Source organism: Antedon bifida, chromosome 1 (assembly GCF_963402885.1).
Source record: "Antedon bifida chromosome 1, ecAntBifi1.1, whole genome shotgun sequence".
Classification (NCBI taxonomy): domain Eukaryota; kingdom Metazoa; phylum Echinodermata; class Crinoidea; order Comatulida; family Antedonidae; genus Antedon; species Antedon bifida.
Genome location: NC_136226.1, coordinates 6,083,536 through 6,103,007, shown reverse-complemented (window position 1 = coordinate 6,103,007; position 19,472 = coordinate 6,083,536). Strand labels below are relative to the sequence as shown.

Below are 19,472 nucleotides of genomic sequence, written 5' to 3'. Positions count from 1 at the left end.
CAATTCAAAAATAATATATGCCTACTTACTATTGAAAACAATTAAATTGGTTAATGTTTAATTTTATCGATTTAATGCAGCCTACATACAACGGTCATCTTCATATCACGTACACAACAAGCGTACGTGTTCGTTGTCAAAACAGAACACGGATAATGCGCGCGCAGTAACGATGGAAATTGTATCTTACGCGGTTGTTGCCAGAGAGATGCAACAGCGTTGTCGTCGTCGACCGCGGAAAACGCAGATGATGCACTATTGCCATGGAGACATTGTTTCATACGCATTTTGTTCTTCGATACCACAATCGAGTCCTGTTTTTTGGACAACGAAACACATTCATTGTTGTGTAAAAAGAATAACAGATGGAGTGCTGAAGAGGAGCAACGAAAAGAGGTAAAAATAAGAAATGTACTGACGTCTACTAATTAGGCGTCAATGGTCAGATCTTAAGCGGCTTTCCAAAAGATCAAAGCGCTGTACACAGAGTAAAATAACCATGTTCGACTAAACCTCTGTCTACACTATCAAACTAGTTTGAAAAAAAGTGTAATGTGCCCAAATGGTAGTGATATACCAAATGGTAGTGATATGAAATCATCATATCCATATATGGGCACATCACATCTTTCGTTACATAAAGTTTGATAGTGTAGACAAGGCTTTAGGCATATAGTAGTACCTTATACTAATATACGATATGTTAATGTTGAAAATGAAGATACTAAAAATGATACAAATATGACCCGCAAATACATCTTCCGTATTTTCAATTTATTATCATTATTCACAAAAATTGTAAACAATATTGCAGTAAATAACCTCGCGCACAAATTGTACGGGTTAATTAATGATTAATTTTATTAGTAAAAATAAATCTTAAGGTTAACTTAAAGTGCATTTTAAAAATAAATTGCTTAATAATAATATTGCAACCAATCACAACACTAACATTCTCTTGTACGAACAAAAAAATCTTAATAAAAAAATTATAACAATAGTTGAATGATGCATTGCAACACATAAATGTTAAACAAATATTCATAATTAAAAGTATATAAGAAAATACAGCTGGGTATAGCAGAAAAATAATAATACATATTAAACGGACAGAAACTCTAAAACGCCAATGTGTGAACAAACTCTGCAAGACTGAACAAAAAAAATCACTTCAAAAGTGGTACAGTCTAGATCTTAAGAATTACGCACTCACAACAGAGAATATATATACTATAAACACAATTGAATGATTTCATATGATATGCATTGTATATCAGTGTAATAACTAATTCCATCAAACACATTCTTCCATGATGGAAAAATCAGTGTCATTAAAATAATAATGTATTTTGTAAAAAAATAAAATTATACTAAAATTAACGAAACCCGCATAATCCATAATACTATGTATAAAAATAAAGCAACATTTAGGCGTTAGTATTTACATAAAAGAAATCGGAATACAAAGATTATTTTAAATTAAATTAATTAAATGGTTTAGAAATGATAAAGGTGGTATACAAAGATGTACTTAGAATTAAATTAAGTTGTGCTGCATACTGATCAATCACAATAATTAAATTCTGATTAAGTACAGAAAACAGATGACTATACAGTTGTATTAATTGGGAAGATGATGATAAATTTATATTGAGGCAGTTTTGGATATGACTGAGCTCTGGAAATGCACCAGATTCCCTGTACTGTATTTCCACATATTGTATTATATCATAATATAGTGTCACATGTGATGCCTGAATTTTGACATATTGCATTATAGCATAATACAGTGTCATCATTGTATTGGCGTCTGTATTATGTTATTACAGTATGGGCCATGATACAGCCTTTACATATGCCTATGATACTCTACAAATAGGCCTAGATACCAAGAATCTGGTATCCGAAGATATAATTACATTTAATACATTTTTATTTTATATGTTTCCCTTTGTCAATAATATTAGGTTAACATTTATTCCACATTATATAGATGACATATTAAATACAAATTATATTACTCGGATATTATGAACAATTATATGTACAATTGTTATAAAAATAGGTCTAAATGATTTGTAAAATAAAACATTCATTATTTATGGCATTTGTGAAGAAAATATTAGTGAGGTATAAAAACTCTCACCATTTGAATCTGCGTTGTGATAGCTAGCAATATCCCAATTTGGATTAGTATTTGCGTGAATGTTCCACATAGTAATTAAAAGCACCAACAAAAATGATATGAACAATTTTTAAATTTAAATCTTAAAATATTTCAAAACAGGCAAATTTGGCAGTAATGTAAGCTTAAATTTCAAATTAGAAATTCATTAATTTAAAATAAATAAAGACAAATAATGTTTCATAGATGCAGTCACTATGTCCGGTCTTTTTCACTAATCGCCAACAGAAACACTTTTTCTATTTCCACTCAAGGTAAATACTCAAATAGTTACTGACTTAAGTGAAATACTTAGTATATAAGGGAAATATCTTCACTTAAATGTGATTGGTTAATACGGCCACACAGGTTTATCCATCCTACAGAATTCAGTCTTAAATAACAATATTCACCTGTATCTGATATCGCAATCAATAAAATAATAATTATTATTATCTATTATTCATACACATTAATGAAATATTTGTATTTTTGCGCAACTTTAACACCAACATAATTACTGTATTTCATAATTAGGTTAATTCTTTCAAAGTAATTTTACAGACTCAGCATAGGACAAAAATGTAGCATAATAGCCTGTATCTATCTGCATTAATAAATTAGCAGGAAAACGGACTATGGACTGCATTAGTACAGTGTATTTATATATCAAACATTATGTAGTAAACAAAACCATGTACGATACATTCAAATTCACTTTACACCTTATAATTAACAAGATGTTAGTGTGTTACAGATCGATTTTTATTTTTGAGGCTTTTAAAATTGTGTCTTATATTATTTTGGCTTCATTAATTGTTTAAAGATATGTTGCTGTGCTTTTTGTTATATACAAAATTATACAAACAATTGGTTACTGATACACATACAATTTTACACATATAATAGTTGAAGCATGGAGCTATACAATTATGTTATTATAGCTCCATGGTTGAAGGCCCCAGTATATCTTTGGTTTTAAGTAACTTGGTTGCATCAACAGCCAAAGAGAATTCACATTTCCTCCTTGAAAAAGAAATTGAAATCAAAATTATAAGAGCGTAAGGAATGATGGGTTATGACAGAAAATAAGTAAAATAAACTTAACTGAAAGGAGACAGTGGTTTAAACAAATTTGGCATGGTATAACATTTTTGTGGAAAGAAAGTCCTGGGTTGAAGTCCTAGCTCTGGCATAGTACCAGGTGTTGTTGCTAAACAAGCTTGTCCTTCAACCCCAAGGTCCTGGGTTGAAGTCCTGTCCCTGGCACAGTACCAGAAGCTAAACATGCTTGGCCTACAATGTTTAAGCCAAACCACAGCACTATCAAAGTACCAGGATGTTGAGCTAAACATACTTGGCTTCCAATAAAAGCGTCATGGAGTGAAGTGCTGGCTCTGGAACTGTGCCAAGATTTTTTTTCCTGACAATAACAGTGCCACTACCTAAACCTTATAACAAGACTTTTTGAATACGGATTGCTTTCACTCTGTAAGTGGAGAGAAACCACCTTAATAAATTAAGGGGTTATTTTGCTTACCTGGATGATAATGCTAGGATATTCAGTGCACTGTAAATCAACTCCAAACACCTTCTCCCAAGGCTCTTTTAATGCTGATATAAGAGACCTCAATGATGACTTAGTTTCCATCTTCAAATGCCAATAACTTTCCTCACCAGATCCCTAAAAAAGATAACAAAAACATGGTTTTCTGGTTAAAGATGAGTTTACAAGCGGGAGATCCATCCTTTGCACCTTCCCCATCTGAATTTAGAATTAATTTAATTGAACAATAATGGTATTGTCTTTCACTGTATGTTTTGAATAGTGAAAATGATCTTGTTATGTGTACTAAGAACTATCTGTTACAATCTTCAAATCTTTTCACTAAATGGGAGAAAATCTTATTTTAGTGTGATTTTCCGTTTTGTATTGTTTGTTGTATATTATATTGAATTTTTATTCTGAAATAAAGTGATGAATCAATCAATAAGTGCATAGGACAATCTAACACACAATTTATTCATTTCTGAACATCAGATTCCCTTAGTAAAGTAAATAAATGGTTACCTCATTAAAGAATCCTACACTGATGTCATTTTCACTGTCTTTATATAACACCTAAATAGAATTGAAAACATGTAATGTTATTGGTCAGTTTGAAAGCATTTGCAACATTTAACAGAGTAAGGCTGTAGAAAGCGGAGAAATTAAATGTTGTTATGCTAGCACTACTAGGACTGTCGTGAGAAATAAAAAACAAACGAAGCAAAGATGTTTTAGCAATAGAACAGCTATCATGATCATCCCTAACGGACAAACCACCAACATCTGAAGGCATGTACTGCACTATGTTAAATAAAGTACTAATTTGACAATTTAGTGTGCGAGTGAGTGGCTGAGCGGTTAAGACAGTGGAATCATAATTACGTAGCCATTATCCATAACATCGGCAAGAGTTCAAGGCTCACTCGCTCCATGGTTCTGGTGGTAGAACAAGTGTTCTAGGATAAGGACTATAAACTGTAGGTCCAGTGTACACATCTAGCTTATGTGCATGTTAAAGAACCTAGTATATCTTTCGAGATGAGTAGGGGGTTACTCCGGTGTACTAGTACACACACAGCCAGTGATCATAATTGGGCCCTCTGGGAGGTTACCCAGTATAAATAAATGACAAATTCAATTGTTTCTTACAATGCCCGAGATATTGCTGATAAGCTCAATTTGTTTCACTGTAAATTGTACCATCTTTGGTGGAATGCTATTTTTGGAATTCAATGGCCAAAAGTAATTCTCATCTAACAGGCAGAATTCATTGGTTGTGACCACTATACTCCTGGTTGTCTCAACAGGTTGACAAACTGCAATACAAACAAAGTCATCGTCAAAATTATTTTCATTTTACTTAAATTTATTTAAGAGTGCTGTATTTTAACAAAATTTATCACAGATGATAGTGTATAAACAGTAACTAATGTGATTTGATAGTGTTCTAAATAATAACAGCTGTTGTTCAGGCAACTTAATCAGGTTATTTTGTAAAGCTCTGTCTACACTATCAAACTAGTTTGACAACAAAGTATGTTTCCAAATATGATATATATGCCCAAATATGATATATATGCCCAAATATGGTAGTGATATGACATCATCATGTCACATTTTTTTCACACATGAGGTTTGATAGTGTAGACATAACTTAAACCTAATTTATATTGTCAAGTTGTGAATTTTCAAATTATACAATAAATTAGACATTTTATTTTTAATTATAACTTTAACATAACAGGAAAACACATCTTTAAATCAATAAAATAAAAAAACTAACCATTTTTAATTGTTTGGTATGTTTTTAAATTTCCAATTAGATATGTCCTTAATGTACTGTCTTCATCTATAGACTCATTGGCATCTGATGAGTGTACTGCCTCAAGGAGATTTAAAGACGTCAGTGCGTCATCTCTGGACACGCCTGCAAAGCGCTTTGCATTACTACAGTTTTCAATAGTATCTAAAAAAACATAAACATTGCAATAAAGTTACATCTCATCTATAAGACTCAAGACAAAGAGGATTCAATTTACTAGCACACATCAATTTCCACTGCCAAAATTACTCTAGCGAAATGGAATATTATATGGGCTAGTGAATAGTATACTAGCAAAGTGGCATATGGGCTAACAATTGGCATAAAATTGGCTAGAAAGTAGCATAAATGGCTAGCAAGTTCAAATATGGGCTAGCAAGTGGCAAGCAAAGTGGAATGTGTGACTAGCAAAGTGGCATACATGGCTAGTAATTGGCATATGGCCTAGCAATTGGCATATTTGAGCTAACAAAATGGCATACATGGCTGGAAAGTTGGTATATAGACTAGCAAGGTGCCATACATAGCTAGCAAGTGGCATATGGGCTAGCAAGTTGGATGAATGGCTAGCAAGTTGGTATATAGACTAGAAAAGTGGCATATGGGCTAGCAAGTTGGATGAATGGCTAGTAAGTTGGTATATAGACTAGAAAAGTGGTATATTGGCTAGCAAGTTGGTATATAGACTAGCAAGGTGGTATATGGGCTAGCATTAGTTGGCATATGGGCTAAAGGTAGCATACATGGCTAGCAAGTTGGCATATGGGCTCTAAAATTGGCATATGTGAGTTAGAAAGTTTGCTAGCTAGCAAGTTGGCATATGGGCTATAAAAGTGGCATACGTCGCTAGCAATGTGGCATATATTTTGAGTTGATATAAAAGAACATAATACTAACCAAGCAAACAGTGTACAAATTGCTCACAGCGTATTCTATCCTTGATTTGTACTGTGTAAACTGAAACCTCAGTGTTGAACTCCAACTGAAGGCACTGACTTCCAAGACCAACGTGAAGATGACGAAGGTCTTTAATTGGATGCTGAGATTTCTTGAACAGCCAATCAGAAGGATTGTCACTGAAACATTAAGTAAACTTCAAAATTAAAAATAAACAGTTGTGTTGAATTAAACTTCTACCCAGCTTGTAACTAAAGTTTAATTTATCGTATTACCCATAATCTTTGTAATGTCTTACCTTTCTTTTTTGGTAATCTTCATGATGAAAATAGTACTTGTTGAAACTACCAACAGACCAGCAAATTCTATCAACTTGTTGTGTTGAAATATTGGACCCTGTAGAGTAATGCAGTGTACTTTGTTATTAACAATGACAATTTTGTTATTAACAAATGAAAAATCTAAGCCATACTAAACATTTTTGGAGAGCTGGACATCTTGTACCAGACTCAAAAGGGAATCTAGTTTTAATAATAGTTCATTCTTATATAGCGCATATAAGCAAGCTCTCAATGCGCTGAACATTATTACCCCAGTCATTTCCTGATCAAACACCTATGGAAACATACTCCCATATATGCAGCTAGTAATCAGCGCAAAGTTGTGTCTTGATCTAACCGGGTACCCATTTATACACCTGGGTGGAGAGAGGCAAACGTAAGTAAAGTATCTTGCCTAAGGATACAAGCAATGCGGCGAGAGTTGGATTCGAACCTCGGTCTAACGATCAGTAGTCGAACGTCCAACACACAGCGCCACACGCCCTTACAATACACACAGCGCCACACGCCCTTACAATAGCTGTCTACACTATCAAACTAGTTTGACAAAAAAAGTGTGATGTGCCCAAATATGGTAGTGATATTCCCAAATATGTTAGTGATATGACATCATCATGTTTGATTAAAGTTTGATAGTGTAGACAGAGATTTAGGGGAATCTACTAGAAGATAGTCTGTCTGAATGACAGAGGCACCTTGAAAGAATGAGACAAAGGCATGTTATAAGATATATAAAGCTCTGTCTACACTATCAAACTTTATGTGACAAAAAATGTGATGTGCCCATATATGGACACAATGACATCATATCACTATTATATTTTGAAAAACTTGGTAGAGTGTACAAAACTTACCTTTAACATACAAGCAAATTCCTCAACATCACCAAATAAACTCATAGAAAAGTAAAGCTTTAGTCGATGGTCGATTGTTGTGAAGCTATGATCATTTTCATCAACAGCTATGGCACTTTCTTCCTCGTCATCTTCCAGCTTTTTGGATGCTACGGATAAACCTGATGGATCATCCGGATCGGAATTAGCAGTTGAATAACCATTGTTTATCTGTGATTCTGTTCCACTGAGGTAGTCAGATAACCCACCCAATTCATGAGTGGACGGATTGATGCTGGATGGGGTACCGAAAGGTGTTGCTTCAAGCGAGTAAGTTCCTAAGTTATTATTGCACGTTGAACTAATAGTAGCACCACTTGGACGAACAACTTTGGTGTCTCCATTTTCTGAATCTGATATAAATGGTCTATTGCTTGAAAAACTTTCAAGTAGCGAACCGTACGGAGTGTTGCCCGACGACGTACTTGCTTCCAAATCGTCAGAATGGTTTTCTGAACCACTGTTCAAAGCTTTTACTAGCCCGGAACTACTTGCCAAATCTATTGGTAAACCATTGTCTATTTCCACTGCATTTCCGTTTTGATGTAATACCATTATATCACTATCAATACTATTTCGTCCACTATTTCCATCATCTTTTCCAAATAAAGAATGTTTTACACGACTGTTTTGCGAAACTGAATTAGTATGTGGTATTTGATGAACAACTGGAGGAGTTTCGTTAACAGAATTACTTCTAGAACTCTGCCGACTGCTCGTATTAGATCCTAAAATGTTTGACGGCACTAAAGAATAATGACTGTGGAATTTCTCTTTCTTATTGTTTTCTATGAGTTCTTCGATCTTTTCATGCGGATATTCCGGAATGTCTTGAATAGGAAGGTTCGGCACGTGATGAATTATCTCTTCTTTTAGCTGACGTTCAAGTGGGGCACATTCCTTTTCCAGCAACACTTCCGTATCGTTATGATTCATGCTGTTAGTTTTGTTTGATTGCGAGTTAACGTGCGTTTGCGTAACCGTAGAAGAAGAAGGTCGGTTATTTGGGATAAAGCTGGAAACGGGTGAGCTATCTGGTGTGTGGAAGTCGGTGGATGCACTGTCCAATGAACGAACAAATGGATGATCGGAGGATCTGTGAAAGTGAATGGATACAAAATGAAATGAATTCACTCATTGCATTGTGGGATGAGAAGCGACAAAATTTGAGTATGACTTATTTTTTATAAGTTGTTCTTAAGCTCTGTCTACACTATGACAAAAAAAGTGTGATGTGCCCAAAAATGGTAGGGATATGCTTAAATATGGTAGTGATATGATACCATCATGTCCATATATGGGCACATCACATTTTTTTGTCACATAAAGTTTGATAGTGTAGACAGAGCCTCTGTATCCCTTATTTACATTAATGATAACAGTTTTTATGGTAGCAATTTTAGTGTTACATAGTGGAGAAATTAGACATTGAAAAAACATGTTAATAAATGCAGAATATAGATGGACTATGCAAATGAATAAGAAAACATCATAAGTACAAATAAATACAATAACAATTACATCACAATATAAATTTTAAAGCACCTAATTTATATTAAATTTTTAAAATTCAAATTCCCAACATAATATTTCCAAAATAAACAACAAATAGTATATAAAATATCATAAAAGAAGATTTGTTGTGTCTCAAATTTGCTCTTACTATTTAAAAAATTAGACATATTGGACCATCTCAAAATGTGGCATTGGAGAGTTGAATGTAGTAATGCAAAACACTTGATATGTGTGCTAATCTGACTTAAAATAAGTCTGAAAGAAAATTAACAAATACAAATGACGTACCCAGGTTGTTTCCATGGGGACGATGCTGCTAACGGGAGGGCGCTATTGATAGATGTAATTGATCCGAATGGAGTGCTGCTAGCTGACACTGGAAGCCTTTGATCTTCCCATTGCATTGTGTCCATCTCAACCAATAGGTCACTTTTACATGTTGGGCATACAAAAACCTCAATGATGGAGTCAATATCTGTGAAAATTAAATACAAAATGAGAATAATACTAAATACTAATAGTTGCTTAAGTTCTGTCTACACTGTCAAAAAAATGTGATGTGCCCATATATGGACATGATGTCATATCACTACCATATATGGGCATATCACTACCATATTTGGGCACATCACACTTTTTTGTCAAACTAGTTTGATAGTGTTAGACAAAGCTTTATAGTGCAAATAAGCAGGCTCTCAATGTACTGTACATATACTGAAGTAAAACAGGAAATTGTAATTAAATAATTGAAAAAGCTTGTTGGAAAAGAAGTCTTCAGCTGGGTCTTAGCTGTCTCAGCTGGGTTCATAGTATCACTCTGTCAAATTGAAATTGTTAGGGATTTCCACAATGTGCTCTGACCAGAGGTAGATGTCCAAATCTTTGGAGTCGATGACCACTTGACCTAAGAGATCTAGGAAGCTGGTAAATATGCCCAAGCTTGATTGTTATTAACAAACTCACCATTAGAGAGTAGTGACTTGTCTTTCCTTTTCTTCTGTACTGCCTTATCAGCATCACATTTATTAAACTCTAAAGAACACTTTAGGCACTGCATTCGATCCCTAATGATCACACTCATCTGGTTATGTTCTAGCATTGGTTCTAATGCATCCAGTAAAACCTAATAAATACAGTAGTCATAATCAAAATAAAATGTCAGTATATAAACACAATTTTTAAATAATATATAAAGACTTGTGTGATGATAAAATGTTCTTTAGGGAAAACAATTGAAATTAAACGATTAAAATTAATAGTATAATGATTAAAATTAATAGTATTTAGTTTTATAGTTTTGTTGGAAAGAAAGGAAGGGTCATATAAGCTATTTAGCTTATTAATCTCCCCATCAAGCAAGTATCAAGCAAGCAAGTAAATGAGTTCATGTGGCCAATCGACAGGGGACACCTTATTTTAGAATGACTTTGTTGGGGTTCTGAAGCTGTCCCCTTAATAGAGGTTCTACTGTAATGGATGTGCTAGAAACATGTTTATACTGATCTATTTAACATGAAATCTTTGCAGCCTTTTAAGTCAATGTGTATACTTTCAGATTTTAGTAGTTGCTTATGAAAAAGATCATTCAAATAATCTGTGGTTATAAACCGGCTCCATTACCTTGCTATCATTAACATCATCCATAAGGTAGTCACGCCTTTGCCTGTCCTTCCTTGTGTAATCTAATGCTAAGTGAACTGAAGGAATTATCAAATGTCTGCCAGACTCCTCATCTAGTACTGTTTCATTTCCCCTTGAAATACTGTAACAACAAGAGTTATTTTTAATTGATTGAAAGTACTACAGAAATATTTTAATGAGCAATTGAAATTTCTGATTGACTACTTTAACACTTTATCAAGTCGTTATAATTTAAATTGTATGGTTTTGTTCTTTTAACATACTTTCAACAGTGAAAACTTTCTCAAAGCTCAATGGAACAGATGTAACACAAAAAGCTACTTTCATTTCCCTAAGAGTGCCTTTTAGCAGGCTCAGCCACCTATCAGGGCTCATTTGCCTGTCCAAAATGATAGAGTGAGAGATGGACTAGGACACTGAGGTAATCCCTTACTCTTCTAAAAGATGCAATGGATTCTTTAAAGTGCACATGAGCCAGACGTGTAAAACTGGACCTCATTATCCAAGAAGACTAGTTCTACCAGAACTATGGGGGTCTTTAAAGCTGATTTTACGGCTATATGTTATGCTTCTCAACTCAACAATGTTACTAACTAACTGTGTATCTTATACCCTTTTCACATCTGCAAAATGTAACAACTTGTAACCAGGTTTGCATAGAGTGAATACTATTTTGTAGAAAAACACACTGATGAGAGGCCTGTTTTTGTTGTTCCGAGTTATTACTGCACGCACATGTATTGTATTGTATTAAACTGACCAATCATAGTAATCAAATAGCGCGCATCCACGCTTTCCTTCCGAGGTTTCTCAGGGTTCGCGCATGCGTGTATGAAACATGTAATAAATCGGGAGATCAAACATGGTTACAAGTTTATGAAGATGTGAAAAGGGTATTAGCTAACTTTGACAGGGTGTTAACTCACCTTTTTAATGCTCTAAGATCAAGTTTGTCTATTATTTCTCCATCCAAGTCTTTTTCTTGGATAAACACATCTCGAACTGTCAGAAAAACGTGTTTTAGACTACCAGTGGTGCGATCTTCAATTCGTACAAGAAGTGGACCACAGATATCTTCACCTGCAATAAAGACATGGCAGATAAGATTAATAATCTAAACTACGACAGTAGATAATCTAATTGTTTGAGCATGTCAACAAACAAATAAACTCTACCTTCATCTACTGACAATATTCGTTCTTTTTGCATCTGGGGTGAAGGTAGCTTGCTTGGTCCATCTGGTACATCATTTCCATTTTGGGTCTTTTTATCTTTCGCAGCCTTTTTATCTTTCGTTGACTTTTTATTTGATATTCCATCATCTGTTGACGATTCATCTGTTTTTATGTTGACAGCATTTAGCCAATCAGGTCCATGATGTTGACGCATTCTGTCTAACTCTGATCGGTAATCCGATGCTGTTGCTTCGTGTGTAAGTTTATCTAACCAGATTCAAAATAATATATATTTAGGAACTATGGCAAAAACTATTCTACAGTTGGTCTGCATTATTATATGTGTGAATTATAAATAATTTTGGTATGTTTCTAACTGTAACGAGGATGGTAAAAATGTTGAAATATAACCTCTTGCTATAAAAATGTTCATTCAAAATAAGTATATTTGCCAGAAGATTTCACAAGAGCAAATATCATGGGTGTATTAGTAATAATACTTTATTTTTCAAAATTTAAAATAAAAAGTTTGATATCTGATTCGTATTTATGTAACCCTTTTCACATCTGCATAAATTAGTACAAGTTTTAACCAGGTTTGATCGGCCAATTTATTATACATTTTTATACACACATACAGTACGTGAACTGTGAGAAATCTCGGAGAAAGCATAGTTGCGCACTATTTGATTACTATGATTGGTCAGTTTAATACCTGTGCAATACACATAAGCGCAATAACAACTCAGGACATCTCGGAACAAAAAAACAGGCCTTTCATCAGTGAAATCTAAATTCCTATAAATAGTCTTCACACTTCTACTTCACACTGTTACTTTTTGCAGATGTGAAAAGGTTATTAGTGTCTAAATAGTACATTACCTTTGTTCTTTGGTCGTTTTGTGTGGCTATTGCTGCTAATGGTAGGAGTTCGAACCTTTTTTGGTTTCTTCAACTTGTTATCAGTTTTTTTAGATACAAATTTAGGACTGTCATTGATTGAAGCATTCATATCGGTCAGAGACGGACTGTAAGAACTCTCTAGAAAATCGGCAGAGTGACGATATTTTTGTAGAGGCCGCTTTCCGACTTTCTTTTTCACAAGCTGAAAATAATAGTATGTAAAGTATATATTTAAAAATATTATAAATCGGATAACTTTAAGTTAAGTAGCTTTATTAATTAATTATTTTAACTGATTTACTAATTTAGATTAATTTCAAACAGTTTATAAAGTTAAAATGAACTTGGATTACTAGTTGGTAATATCCAACTTACCATCTTTTCCTCTTTGCTGACTGGTGTTTCATCAATTATAGGCTGAAAAATATATATGGAAAAAAGCTTAAGTGTAATTAGATAACTAGTTTGTATATATATATATATTTTTTTTTTCTTGGAATACTATATTGTGAACCTTGTTAATTAAATGCCTTTTCTTCTTATTTTACTAAGTGAACTTCACTATTGTTGGCTCTATGCAATAAAAGGAATAAATAATATAATTTGTGTTAATCATATTAGATTGTAATTGTTTGTAACTACTGAGGAGTAGCTTTGTGTCAGGGTGTTGAGTACTTGGCCAGATGTTTGTCCTACTCTGATGTAATTTGTACTTCACCAAGTACATTGCAATATGCAAGTAATTCTCGGGTGGGACTCGAACCCATGACCCCCAGATCACTAGCCTGGCTTTCATACCTGTAGACGAAGGGGCTTGCGCTGATGGCTAGGGGTTAGATTCAAGCTAAGTTTAAGTATATATATTATATACCACCAATCACTATAATATTTAAAATCCCATAGAAACTGATGGCCAAATACAGTAATTAAATTATTTACATTCAGTTTTAATTTTACTTTCTATATGAGGTTTTAATTAATAATAGCTCTTGCGGAAACTCTTGTTATTATTATCTATAAGTTTAGATAATATACATTTCATAAAGTAAATTCATTTAGCACGGAGGAAATAATTTAAGGAAGTTTACACTCAAAACAATTTACAAGATGTTCTTGGGTGGGGCTGAAACACCTCACCTCCAGACCACTAGTTTATACCTCTAGACCACCAAGCTTGCTCTTAATTGGCTAAATTGGTAAAATTTGAGTCCATCAAGAAAGCAGTGAAATACTGAAATCAATTGTGAGCATATATCAATAAAATTTCAACTCCACAAATTATAATAAGTTGAGCAAAACATATTATTATTGTGATGAAACTCACTAAAAGATTGTGGGGAAACTTACACATCTTTTTACTGCCTTTGCTGACATGCTTCCAATTACATTTGCTCTGAATTGCGCCTCATAACTGAATGGATTTCCTTGTAAGTTCACCTATTTAGGAAATATACAATAAGGAAAATAAGTCTAAAAGAAAATACGGAAGAGAATCTCTATTAAGGGGACACCTTGAGACCCACACAAGTGGAGTTTGCTCTGGATAGGGGTTAGCTTCAGCTGTATATAGTTGCTTATTGATCATAGAGTGTAGACAGAGCTTTCAATAAAATCACTACCATTTTTGTATAAAGCTCTATCTACACTAACAAATTAATTTGACAAAAAGTGATGTGCCCAAATATGGTAGTGATGTACCCAAATATGGTAGTGATATGACATCATCATGTCTATATATGGGCACATCACATTGTGTTTGTCGCATAAAGTTTGATAGTGTAGACAGAGTTTTAGAGTGGACTACAGCATGAAATCACTCTGATGTCTGTTGTCACCTTGAGGAGATCGAATGTGCATTTCCTCTTCCAAAAATTTAGAGTTATCATGTCAAGGTGGCACACTAATTTAATTAAAAGCTTAAATTCGGAGGAATTGTAGCATTGCATTGATTGAATAAAGGTCAAATGGATTATTCTCATGAAAACTGTTTATGTTTAATAAACTAGTCTCAAAAGTGATATCAAAGTTTTGAAATTTGGTATTATTATCATTGACTTATCATTCATAATTAAAAGCAGATTATTATGATTTAGACATTTATTAGGATAAATATTTTCAAAATGCAGTTCAATCCTTAATTTATTGGAGTATGTTTCCATACGTGTTTGATCCAAAAATGACCAGGGTAATAATTTGTACAGCGCTTAGAGGGTTCACAACATTAGGCGCTTTATAAATCCAGGATATTATTATTAATATATATGATTATGAGTACAAACTTTAGAGGTACCTACCATGGCCAAGTGATTTAACTGGGAAAAAACCTCAAGCCATTTATTATCGTGAATACAATTATGTGAAGCCTCAAGCTCTTCCAACGCATCAAGTTCTTCAACCCCATCCAGATTGTCCAGGTTATTGTTCCGAACGACCAACGAGATCAGACATCGCTTTCCCTGTATGCCGAGCTCCGGAATGTTCTTCAGGCGATTGTAACCCATGTTTAGATACATCAATTTGGGTAGCCACTGAAAGAGAAAAATATACTTGTGTGACTGGCGAATGGTTCACTTTGTATATTAAGTCTCAGTTTATCAAGCCGCTGAGCGGTTAAAGCAGGGTGCCGCAAAACATACAGGCTCAAGCACTCCTCAACCTTACAGTAGGTTTGGTAGTTTTCTCTGATAAGGACATTAAGCTGGAGGTCCAGTGTACACATCTGGCTTGTATGTACTTAAATGAACCTGGTTCATCTAGTAAAGGTAGTGCACTGTTTTTTTCAGGCTCTGCCTTAGTTGTACGTCCTCAATCTTAATGGAAGGGTGAGTTGGCAAGAACCCTTGCATTTTTTTTAGTATTAAAACATATAGTGTTGCTGACTGTACCATTAATTAAGTGACAATACGTACCTTCAAATATTGCTCTACTGAAACAATATTGTTATGACTAAGATCCAGAGACCTAAGATTTGGAAAGCATTCCTGTGAGAATGAAATAAAAAAATCATCAAAAATTATGTTATACTGAAATATATACTTAAATGTGCGCTAAATGCTGGTTTTTATAAACAATGCCACCTCTACAATGTTTCTATGTAAATGACTGTACAGTGAAAGCACACAATATATATCTTGCTATCTTTCGTTCAAAAATCAAAAACAATTCATTGAGGCAAATAAAAATACATAGCAGCCAAAAAGGCCTTTAATTAAAAACATCAAAACAAACAATTTCATACAAAAAATCGACAAAAATAAAAAAGAAAAAAAGAGAAGCAGCAAAATTGAAAACATTTGCAACGAGCGTCGGAGGCAATCAAACTTATACTGGGTACAGTGTACAGTATTTTTAAGTCTTATGTTTTATTATTATAGAGATATTAGAAATTACCATTAAGTCACCTAATGTTTCATTATAGACATGACAACTTACCATTAATTCCCCTAATGTTTCAATGTGGTTAAAGCTCAAATCCAGGGTGTGAAGATGAGGCCAGTATTCTAGTACAGTATCACCGTCTCTGTGGTTTCCAAACACTTCCTGAAAAGAAAAATAGAGTCATTGTTTTCAGACTTCTAATCATCTTAGAATACAGAGCAAATTCTTTCAACTTTGACTTCTCTTGTCTTGGAATTTAAAGCTAGTATATGAATAAACAATTTTACTACTTTATAGTTTTAGTTATTTAGTTATAAAAATATAATAATTCCTAAAAAAATGTTATACTACACCTGTAAGTAAGTAATATTTATTGCTTTCCAAAAACAGTACAATTTATAAAACAGCATAATATTTAAATAAAAATACATAAAACATTAAACATGGGAAGCAGGGGATAATCCTTTAGGCTCAAAGGCTTGTTTCCAAAAACAATGAAAATACGAAAATATAGATCTATCTGTAAACAGGTAATAATTATCTGTACAATATTATTATCATTTTCATTCTAAATTTTCTATTAACAAAATTGTTTGCACTTTGGTTATGGTACTTTGGTGACTGAATAAATATTAATTAAATATGATCATTAGAAAAATATTTCACCTACTTCCTCCTGTCAAAACTATCTAATAGTTATACACAAACAATGCAAAAGGTAGTTTTTATTTCTTATTTCAGTCTGATTCACAATTGTGTCACTCTCTGATTCAACTAATTCTAAAATAATAATGTAAACCATTGTATACATGTCACTATCAAATTACTTCATATATGGAGATGATGATGTTATAGCACTACCACATTTTGTTGTCACATAAAGTTTGATAGTGTAGACAGAGCGTAACAATGCATACCTGTAGTGTGTTGATACATCGGGTACAAGAAAGAACCTTCAGTTGGTGACGCAGTCCCTTTAAACCTGACAGAAGGTGAACAGGCACTTTCTTAATCTCCAGCTCAGACAGGTTGTTAAATCGGGATATGTCCACTGTACCTTGCAATGTACTAGTACCATGCACAAGCTGAGAAAGGACACTACAGTATTAGTATTTAACAAGAAATATTCCTTATAAAAAATGCTGCTCATCTCACAATAACTACAGTCTACATGCATCTCAATATTTATCAGCAAATGCTTTCATTTTGCTCCGTCAGAGTTTCCAATACCCAATTTTCCGCCATAGTAAACTATAAGCTACCACATTGTAGAATACAAGTTCCAATAACTCTAAGACTAACAGATAGATAAAATAAGCTTTTGTTGCAAATGCCATCCATACTTAATTCACTTCACCATCAATACTGCACTGTAATTAAGACGGTACATTAAGACTATGTAAATGAATTTTTTTTTATCAATTTCGAACCTTTTAAGCATTTTATTTATGCATTTTTATCGTATTTTAACTTCTATTGTGTGTATACTCTGATTTTTTTTGTTTTAAAGTATTTATCTGTTTTTTTATTATAATAATATTTGCCAATCTTTAAGATGAATTTCTATTGTTATTTTATTGAAATGGACAAATAAAACATTTAAGTATTTCAGTTGAAATAATAAAGATAATAAAGTCTTTCAACATTCTTGGCCTTGCCCAAAATGTGTGAATAATAGGAAATAATTGAGTACCTTTCATATATAATAATTGGTTTTAAGAGTTTCTATTTTTAAGACAATACAGATTTAAGACAATGGAGGCTAAATTGTATTAAATCTATTGTTGCTTGCATGCTATTATCTAGGAAATGAGTAATTGTTATTCAACGCCCCATATTCTTTTATTTACACAGTAAAACTAAAATAATATTTTATGAAGTTTTTTTTTTTTATTAATAATAACCATTTTAAAAATGGTGATGGTTCCTGTTTGTGTTAGAAATGCTGAGTTTCGAACTGACAAGGAGAGTGATGCATACAATGTGAATGTCGACTATACTGTGATTAGCATGGATGCAATTGAGGGTGGGGTGGGGGTGAGGAGAGACACCCACCCTACAGTATTGGTTATTTTTAGGTATTACAACATAACACCCAGCAAATAAATCTATCTCTAGATACCTAAAGTACTGTTTCATTTTATTCCCACCTACCCCCCGAATTATCTGGCTACACTCCTGCATTCTATACATTACCTTCATAACTGGAGTCTTCTGAACAATTTGATATAAAAATTCTACATCTTTTACACATGCTTTATTCAGACCATTACGGTTTGTTGAGCTTGTCCCCAGACCCTCGTAATGCACAGCAAAAAATTGATTTAGACAGGCTAAGGATAGGGTATCTAAGGACAGCTTACTTTCACCTCGAAGAATATGTCTTTCTGTGGAAAAAAGGTAAAATAAAATAAAGACAAACTGAAATAATAAATGTAAAGTCAATGGGGTTTTGTTTAAAATTTGATTGCAAAAAAAATAACCAGTATTTTTGTTATATTATAGTATATATATTCAATATTATATATAACATTGGATTGTTATTATTTTGTAAATTAATTAGTTACGTAAAATAAACCATGCAAAAAATAAATTTATGATATTGATGATCAATATTTACCATACTATACTGATTAATAATAGTGTAAAGCAGTTTAAAATTATACAAAAACAATTTATTTTTAATTTACATTACATACCATTTTTTCTGATGAGTTCTGATATCATTCTCAGCATCACTTGTCCATTATTTGAATAGTGTATGGTTCCCACCATAGTTTCTGTGTTTTCCATTTTCACCTACTGATACCTAAATAAAAATAATTAGCAATAAAACAATTTTCAGTAAATTTTAGGCCTAAAAAAAACAAAACAGTAACTTGTTTTAAAGTTTCATATGCTAGTTATCTGTCTGTGTACACTGTCAAAAAAATAGGCCTACGAAGGTCTGCAGAAATCATCCGTCATGTACCTTGGAGAGCCCAGTACTTGTAGGCCTCTATCTAGGCTAGCACTACTACTACTAGCCAGCAATAGCCGGATTACGGTCGAAGCGGCCGCCAACCAAAGCGGCCGCTAGTTCAATAACGGTAATTTGTATGGAACGCCGTGTGCGCTTTGATTGTCGTTGTTTTGTAATCTTTGATTGCCATTGTTTCGACAGGTTTTCTTTACCTCGGACGTAAATAACAATC

At 33.3% G+C, this 19,472-nt stretch overlaps 1 protein-coding gene across 1 annotated transcript; it reads right to left on the bottom strand.

Moving 5' to 3' along the window:
• Window positions 1–742: 742 nt before the first annotated feature.
• On the bottom strand, window positions 743–19,092 carry LOC144839378 (serine/threonine-protein kinase 11-interacting protein-like). The gene is made up of 22 exons (XM_078694698.1): window positions 18,978–19,092; window positions 18,475–18,665; window positions 17,196–17,363; window positions 16,333–16,440; window positions 15,810–15,881; window positions 15,195–15,428; window positions 14,248–14,337; window positions 13,276–13,317; window positions 12,880–13,102; window positions 11,998–12,264; window positions 11,749–11,902; window positions 10,802–10,943; window positions 10,145–10,304; window positions 9,470–9,656; window positions 7,628–8,762; window positions 6,731–6,828; window positions 6,433–6,611; window positions 5,497–5,679; window positions 4,863–5,029; window positions 4,236–4,286; window positions 3,705–3,848; window positions 743–3,190 (listed from the first exon to the last, which is right to left on the bottom strand). Exons 1-22 carry the CDS (start codon window positions 19,069–19,071, stop codon window positions 3,179–3,181), a joined length of 4,101 nt encoding a protein of 1,366 aa, XP_078550824.1. The 5' UTR covers window positions 19,072–19,092; the 3' UTR covers window positions 743–3,178.
• Window positions 19,093–19,472: the final 380 nt, after the last annotated feature.